Source organism: Crocuta crocuta, unplaced genomic scaffold, assembly GCF_008692635.1.
Source record: "Crocuta crocuta isolate KB4526 unplaced genomic scaffold, BGI_CrCroc_1.0 scaffold96, whole genome shotgun sequence".
In the NCBI taxonomy this organism is placed as follows: domain Eukaryota; kingdom Metazoa; phylum Chordata; class Mammalia; order Carnivora; family Hyaenidae; genus Crocuta; species Crocuta crocuta.
Genome location: NW_027531522.1, coordinates 9415364 through 9424325, shown reverse-complemented (window position 1 = coordinate 9424325; position 8962 = coordinate 9415364). Strand labels below are relative to the sequence as shown.

Below are 8962 nucleotides of genomic sequence, written 5' to 3'. Positions count from 1 at the left end.
ATACTGTTCCATACGTTTTAATGTCTTCAGAAAAGTCTGTCATGGGGATGCATGGGGTGGAGGGCGGGGGTATTTGCATTACCCCCCATTTCCACTCTAAAGAGCTGTAAGGGCAATTATCAAACATAGCTCTTGTGAGCATCTCTGATAGTGTTCTCAGGATAAATTGCTGGAAATAAAAATTCTGGGTCTGAGTACACAATTTTGCAGTTTTACTATACATGCTGTCAAACTGCTACCACCTCTCTGGAGAGAAATTTATACTCCCAATAGCAGTGTCTAAGAGCGTTTGGCCCACTTCACTCCCCACCACTAACTACTGCCTTAAAAAAATATTTGCACATTTCTCATTGTTACACATTTTTATTTTTGGTTTGATTTGTATTTTTTTGATTACTAGTGAGTTAGGACAGTTTTTCAAGTTCCTCAGAAAGTCCTTCTCTCTGTGAATTTATGTGTATTGCCCACATTTCTATTGAGAGTGTTCATCTTTTAAAGAAATCTTAAGGGCATACTGTGGTATTTTTTACTAATGCTCTGTTGCCAGTTCACCTTTAGACAGAAGTCTTTCTAATCAACAACGGCACAGGCATGGTTTTTCCTTCTGCAATAGGAACTAAAACATCAATTTAAGAAATTCAGGCCACGGCAAAGATTGCATGTGGAAAACTTAAGTCAGCCTTAACCCCCAAACAAGTGAGGAGACCTGGGGATTCCTCGGCCCACGGGAATGTTCTATTGGGACCTTTTCCAGAAACAGTACCTGTGATCAGTGGTCTTGCTGATTTAAATGCAAAGCCCATCTCCCAAGTAACTCAGGATTTGTTGTTGTTGTTGTGTTTTGATTCTGGCCTTTCCCACCTTCTGGTGGCCCTGGTCTCGGGGGCTCCCGCTGTGAAACTGAGGACACAGAGGTAGAGACGCTGCAATCTCCGTGAGACTGTTTAGCCTTCACGCTCTTTTTGTTCAAAGGCACTGGTTGTTGGCAGACCTTTCAGCACAGGATCCTGCGCCTGGGTTTATTTTCACTTGCATCCACATGACTGCTGGTGGGAACGAAGCTGCCTATCACAGATGCTAAACAATCAGTTGTTGAATGATTCTGCTGCTGCGGTTTCGGGGGAGGGGGCCATTTACACAACTTCACTGACACCACGGAAGCGACGCGGAAGAATGCTCTGATTGAGCAGATTTTTTGCAGCGACGAGAAACATCCTGGAGTTTTTCTCTCCCTGTTTCACAACGTTTGTCTACCAGCCACTGGCAGAAGTCGCCGTTTCTTCAGCTAAGAAGTGCAGCTTTCCAAAATCCTTTGGCAGAGTCTCCCCGAGACTTTTCTGCTCCATCCTGATTTAGAGACAGTCTTCAAAGGAAACACACACACACACACACACACACACTCCCCAACCAACCAACCTGACAAATCGATGTGAGAAGACACCAACTCTGATGTAATTTTGATATTTCTTTCCCACAAAGTTTCAGAGTTTATCATCTACAACCGATTCAATCTGACGGCATCGTTTGAGGGGAGAAGGTAAACAAAAACGTGTGTACCCCCAGATCGGACCATTCTTTATTCAAGAGGCACCATGTGATACAAATTCGAGACTTTATTAAAAATTACTTGTAAGTTAACATAATACCTCGATGGGTAAGGGAAGCTTTTCACAAAGCAAAATAATGAGTTCTGTGAATAAACAGAGGAGCAAGCCGTGTTAGCGGTGACATTTAAGGGATCGCATGATTTTTTAATTATTCTTTTGAGAACACGCACCTTAGTGAATATCTATTCAAGGAGCTGCGGTCTGTGCCTCCTATGGAATTTGCAGTTGAATTAGAGCTTTGTTTCCTGCCTTTGGCAGTTTTTAGGGAACAAATGGAAATGATTTTAAGAACCCATAAAAACCTACCACCTACCTAAAGCATTTAAAAGGTGAAGTGATAAGTGTTAGAAAGGGGGAGTGGAAAGGCGACACACTCACTGTATTTATTGGTGGGAAACAGTAACGCGAAACAGAAGTAATAATAAGGAAGAGGAGTAACGAGAAGTCCAGCCCATGCCAACCCTTTATTTGTTCTTGGCTGTCGGAGGTTTCCGGCTGATCTTTTTCGATTTGTCATTATTTTTCTTCGGCGGTTCTGGGTTCGCCTGCATGTGTCTGCCGTAGAGGCTGAAAAGAGAGAGGAAGACACGTGAGATCCACCTTGCTAACACAGGAGAAGGTTTTCCTGTTAGGGCTTTGAAGAACAGAGTAACCTCAGGGAATATTCAGGAAGCCAAAGAAAACTAAAATGTCCCTTCTGCTATCTCCGGGTCATACCTTTTGTTTAGGGACTTGAAATTCGCTTCCACACGTGCGCATGCATGCGCAGTGCACGGTGAGGGCAGCTCTGGACAAGTGTCCTGGAATTTCACGTTCGCTGGATCGTGTGACAAAAGCAAAGGCAGAAGGGTCTGGGGCTGTGAGAACGGGGAACGCTCAGCCCAGCTGCTCCAGAATGAAGCTCTAACGGCTGTGAGCATTTAAGTCGACAATGACAAAAACTGGGTCGAACTGAAGAGACAGAGTGTCCATTTAGTGAAAAGTGAGCATCACGCCGGCCGGAAAGCCCAGGGGCCGGATAATGTGACAGAGAGCAATGGTGTCCGAGCGCGCTCAGGCTGCTCACACGTGATTGATGGCGCTGGGACGACGACCACACATCAATGCCGCGTTAATAAGTACCGTTGATTAAATGTTGACAAAGTACCCTACAATTACAGCGGATGGCATTCATCCCAGAGCAAAGCTAGCTTGTGGCGGAGAGGATGGAACCAAACGGCAGATAATAATTAATCGATAATTTATGGGTAATTCTGATTAAACGAAATTAAAAGCCATCCTAAAATAAATACAGCTCAACCTTAACTCCCCTTATTCATATAACCGTGTCCCGGGGAGAGCCTGGTACATGGCTCAGTTCTTCCGGGGAAAGGCAATGCCTGATCTGCTTGTTGTGATGGTCTTGTGCCAGCTGAATGGGGCAGGGACGGCGCAAGGAGTGACCGCTCTGTACAGGGCGTCCCTCGTTCTAAAGTCCACTCACGGCTGCGACACCTCTCTTGAAGCTCACATCTTGCCAGGCGAACTGGTAGCAAGTACCAATGCTCTTGAGGACACGGACAAGGTGGCTGGCAGGCCAAGCGATGGGCCCAGCACACAGAGCTTGCCAAGTGACGGANACAGGGCGTCCCTCGTTCTAAAGTCCACTCACGGCTGCGACACCTCTCTTGAAGCTCACATCTTGCCAGGCGAACTGGTAGCAAGTACCAATGCTCTTGAGGACACGGACAAGGTGGCTGGCGGGCCAAGCGATGGGCCCAGCACACAGAGCTTGCCGAGTGACGTAGTTACAGTTGACAGGTGATAGTGTGGTCTATCTTCTCCAGAAGCTTCCAAATGTCTCCCTAGAAGTGCTACGAGCAGGTCCCACCAGCAGTGGCCGTGATGACAGGTCTCTGCTCCCAAGGAGTTCAGAGCGCGGGGTCTGGAGCTGGGAGCACGGATCTATGGGCAGAGGATGTATGTCCTGCCAGGTCCTGGAATGTTCTCCAGGTAAAGTGGAGGGCGGGGAGGGGGGGGGCATTAACCACATGCCTCTCAGCCAGGTAACATTACAACCTGCAAGCTCGCTTTCATCTTGTGTAGAAACGAGCTCAAGAGACTTTCTGCTCCTCTCACGGAGAGGCCCAGTCCTGCCCAGACTGAGAGCGGGCCGCCCTGTGTCCCTACAGGAGAAAGCTCTTCTTCCCCAGGACAGCCTGTCCTCCGGGAAAGTGGATCTTTTTAAAATCTATGTAAGTCCCTCCCCCCGCTGATGTTCCTCACTTTAAAAAGGGCCACTGATGCCCCTGAAGCTTATGTCACGACATCCAGCCGTCCTGGAGCCCAGGGAAGGAACCGCTGGTTTCAGGAGACAGGAAGCTTCCGCCCAGGTGTCCTGGTGTCACCTGTCCCAATCCCTGGGACTTGCGGCTACCACCGTACACAGACACAGGGGCTCTGCGGAGGCGAGTAAGGATCTCGGCGATGGCAGGACTGTCCTCTGCTGTCTGTGGACCCCCTTCCATCAGCCCTGCAGCAACTCTCCCACGACACGCCCCAAACAGGTTAAATAAGTAGCCACGGAAGCCTCATCCACGACACCCTCAGCTTTGGCGACACGCACCCTGAAACATACGGTTTCCTCTAACTGCCCCACCTAACCCCTCGTCCCAGGACGCAGCTCTCTTCGCGATAACACAGCAGTGGGCTGTACGGTGTGCCCGGGGGCGCCTCTGCTGTCCAAGCTCCTCTCACCACGCATACGGCAAAGGTCTGACTCTGGTCTGTGCATTGGGAGCTTCCCTCCAGGAAGCTCCAGGCTCTCTCCTCGGGTTTGCAAACCCTTATCCCCATAAGGCACACGGGATGCATGTGCTTACTCACAGACGGCATTACACTTTAAGGCTTACAAAAATCTGCAGAGACACAGTTCAGGAACTGGGAGATCCGGCAACAGCGACACAAATAAGAGGTCAGAGGATGGAAAAGAGAAGGTCTGATAAGGGGCTGCGTGTCACAGCCTGAAGAAGAGCCCAGGTGGGCACGGAAGGGCTTCCGGCAGAGGAGGCGGGGGTTTCGCTGGGCCTGACGGTGGTAATCCAGCAAAGTCATTTCAGAAGGGGGTGCAAAAGCTGTTTGGAACTCAGCAAGGCTCCTCTTGTTAGGAAGGAACTAGAACGTTCCAATGTATTCAATGTCTGCCTTTTTATATTCAGACCCCACTGTGCCTGGACCTCCTGGGGTGACACGGCAAGTCTCTACATAGGGCCAGATCAGAGAGAGCATTCCTGAACTTGATGTTTAAATCTTTCTTTTGCAACTTACTAGCTGTAGACTCTGGGCAAATGATTAGCATCCCCCTCTCCCCTACATCCCTTCCTGTGCCTCAGTTTCTGCGTCTGTAAAAAATCGATGCCGTTTTCTTGGCAAGGAGGCTGCACTGGTTAAATAAGCCCAGTGGCTGGTGTCTACTGGAAGGGGTCAGTGGATGCTTCTGATGTGGGGTTATAGTGGGAGGAATTAAATAATTATACGATTACTTCTTTAGGACTCTGTGCTCTGAAAAAAATAACATGGTGTCTTCTATCATTGCCAAAACCTAGCATCTCTGGGAGAGAGGTTTTATTCTTCTTTGAAGAAAATAACTAAGGCAGAGTTAAATGCACCTCCCCCCCACTTCCTCGGTGAGTCACTGGCAGAGCCAGGATGACGCTGTGTCATTCCTCCAGCTGTGTGGGCAGATGAGAGAGGTGATTTACTAAGTGGCCATTCCCACGTGGATACCTCCCTGGGGCGGGGTGGTAATGACAAGCATTTTTGGGTCCTAAGCCTGGGGGTCCATTCCTGGCTCTACAAGTGTGGGTTAGCCATGGGGCTTCTGTTTAGTAAGCAAGTGTGGGAGGCAGAACAATGGTCCCCACAACAGTGACATTATGATCGCTGACACCTATATCATAAAGGGACCCTGTAGAAGTGGTTAATTAAGGCTCTGGAGCTGGGAAGCCTACCCTGAATTTTCTAGGTGGGCTTGGTGTAATCACAAGGGTCTTTAGAAGAGGGAGGCCGGGAGGTCAGAGTCAGGGAGATCTGAACGTGGTGCAATGATGGCTTTAAAGATGGAGGAAAGGTGCTACCAGCAAGAAATGCAGGCAGTTTCTAGAAACTAGAAAAGTGAGGAAATGCATTCTCCCCCGGAGCCTCCAGAAGGAAGCTACCCTGTGGACACCCTGATTTCAGACTTCTGACCTTCAGAACCATAGTATGATATATTTGTTTTGTTTTCAGCCACCAAATTCATGGTGCTTTTTACAACAACAGTGAAGCAACACAGTAAATGAACCTCTCAGAGCATGACGGGACAGCCTGGAAGTGAGGAGTCAGCTTACCTTCAGCAGAGGAATAATGGGAGACTTTCTGGGATAGCAGGTCATTGGAAAGAAGGAAAAGTTACAAAGCTGTTTCAAAAAGGACAAAGGGTGCCCCCAAACAAAAATGGGTGCTGTTTCTACCAGAAAAAAAGGGAGCAGGCAGGAAAAATGCTCTCTCTTTACTGCAGAAGGACTGGATGGTCCCTGGCCCTTCTGTTCTCTGAAGCTATTGCTCTGGCCCATGTTTTGAATGTGCCCGGGATTTAACATCTACAGGTGACTGAGTGAGGCATGGAGAGGCCGGTGCCTGTGAAGCAAGTTTCCCAAGAGGAGGGTGCATGCCACACCACACGAGGCCACGAGAGGAAGAACCAGACTGGTTAGGAGGGAGAAGGAACAAAGCAGGGAGCGGGACCCAAGTACTACATGGTGGTCTCATGGGAAGGAATGGGTGGGCTTGAGTGGATTTAGGATTGGACAGCTTGAACAGTTTCCAGGGGCTCAAGGCTACCAGGGTGGCTTCCAGTTACATGGGAGCCGGCTCTGGGGTGATTCAGGGCAGGGCAAATATGGGCTTGGGGTGTCAGTAGGATACAGGAGGTAGTTAGGTGTTGGCTTTGGATTGGTGGGCTAGCACACCAAAGGCAAACTAGCAGATCAAGTGGTTGCTATCTCTAGGAATTAAGCTAGCCCTGGAAAGGGCAATCTCTCTCCAGCCAGCAAGACCTCCAAGATGTCAAAACATCATAAAAGACAGAAAACAAACAACATGACTAATGCAGTTACAGCCTTCAGGATGGCTTCTGTCTTCCTGACCCTGTAGCTTCCTCTCCTGACACACTCACTCAGTTTCTGTGAAGACTTGGCTTCTCTTGCCCCCCTCCCCCCTGGTAAGTTCCACGGCCTCCACCTGGGAAATTCCCAACCACCCCTCAGACCGAGGTGCAAGGCACCTCCCAAGCCGGCATGTCTCCCTCGGGCTCGGGTCAGGTGGTGCCTGTCCTGCCCCATGGTACCCTGCCCTGGGGACCCGCAGGAAACAATCCAGCGGGTTCACTCGCCTGTGCATTCTGGCACCCTGCTCGCCCTCAAGGACGTGTGACCTTGGCAAAGTGACTAACTTGACACAGTCGAAGTCCTCATCTGCAAAATGAGGATGAAAAGGTGCAGCTACCCCGGAGGGCTTGGGGGATGATTAAATCAGACACAAAGCAGGTCTGGTCTGTGCAGCTGCTTAGCAGATGGTCCAGAAAGGCAGCTGCCACCTTTCACCTCTCATGAGAGGCCCAAGACTCAGGCGAAGCTGGCCAGCCCCTTCCACTTGAGATGCTGCTTCAGAGCACACAGCAAAGCCAGGAATGGGGCCCTGCCAGTTTGATCGTGGTGACCAAATCGACCAAAGGAGCCTGGCTCAAGGTCACCAACAGGGCAGCAGCCACAGGTGGATGAAATGTTCAACCCGCAAAGTCAGGGGACTCTATGTCATAGCGTCTGAGAAACCCTTTTCTCTCCTGCCATCTGAGGTTTATGGAGAATAATTGGCAGATGATAAAGGAGTGGGAAAAAACAAGAAAGAACAATCCAAAGTGACAGGAGAGGTTCCATCATACACAGGAGTCTGATAAGCATGCTTCTGTCACCAAAGACGAGCGCCAAGGCGGGGTGCCCGTGGATGCTCTCCGCCCTGGGAGCCCAGCAAGCCGGTACCACTCGGGCCCCGGGACTCTGTGTCCTCCTCTGAGTGGGAGCCCTGAGCAGCCACCCGCTGAATTCCCGCCAAAGACCACCTCTGGAGGAGTCCTTGTGAAATGGATCCAGGGACAGCTGGGGTCATGTGACCTCTCACTTCAGACACATCTTTTTAAAAGCAGTCTGCACACCGGCCGCTTGAAGCAACTGAACACTCCTGCCCGTTGACATCTGGGACTGCAGCAAAAACTCCCAGCTCGCCAGAATCAGAATAAAGTCTGCAACTAATATTAGGGCATGTGACATGCATGCTTTTCCTTTACTGCTATGTCAGTTTTACCGAACATGGGCATTTTCACTGTGGGCAAAGATCCATTCGAGTCTTATCCTTTCTTGTGGATCCAAGGCTCTTTCATAGTCCATCAAACCCTCCAGGGCTGCGGCAGAAGACCAGTGGGCGCCCCCCGCACCCCTATTCCTTCTTGAAAATTTCCTACCTTGGCTACAATACACTATCTTGGTTCTTAGTCTCTCCTTTGATACTTCTTCAGTCCTTACGTTTCTGTGATCTGTGTTTTCTCTTCCCTTCCCTTCCCCAGAAAAATGTCCTTTCTAGGACATCTAATTTTCTAGCTTCAATGATTACTTAGAAGCACCTCCATGTCCCCACCTCCTATGGAGCCAATCACCATCTTCAACCCCCGCTGTGTCTTATTCCCACCTGGACCCTGAACTGTTAAATCCAACCAGGGCCCAGGACAGTTCCCTACTCCGACTTCCACAGGTCTGTCCCTCTACGCATCTCTAGACCTTCAGGATCAAATCATGTTAGTCGTTTTGTCACCTGCCTCTTTTTTTTTGGTTATCTCACAAATGAGGTTTGAGTGAGGCTTCTCCTCCAACAGGAATTCTAAGCCTGAGCTCAGGGAAGTATCCAAAACTCCAAGCAAAGCTCTGTGTGTTTTTTTTTAGCAGAAGGAGAACGTAGCTTTCAACAGCTTCTTGAAATGCTCAATTATGTAACTCAATGGATTAATTAGTCACTTTATGGTGCTTATTCTTATTTGCACAAACCTATGATTTTATCTATTCTCTTTTTCTCCTACCCTAATAGAGGCCCCTATCAGATGGTCGTTAGATTATTATAATGGGTCCCCTCGATCCTCCAAAGTGTCCTACAACTGGCAGAATAATCTCTCCTTGGTTTACGCATGGAAAACAGCATCCACGGTCCACCAGGTCACACCCCCAGCCAGGTACATGTTATAAAGCAGCCACAAAATATGTCATGTGATGCTTCACTCTGCCAGCCTCATC

At 49.3% G+C, this 8962-nt stretch overlaps 1 protein-coding gene across 1 annotated transcript in view; it reads right to left on the bottom strand.

The window, feature by feature from the left end:
• Positions 1–1595: 1595 nt before the first annotated feature.
• RSU1 (Ras suppressor protein 1) overlaps positions 1596–8962 on the bottom strand; it is a 190701-nt gene continuing 183334 nt past the window's right edge. Inside the window, 1 exon segment of the mRNA XM_077772423.1 lies at positions 1596–2174. Coding sequence (XP_077628549.1) covers positions 2072–2174 — 103 coding nt within the window. The 3' untranslated portion in view covers positions 1596–2071.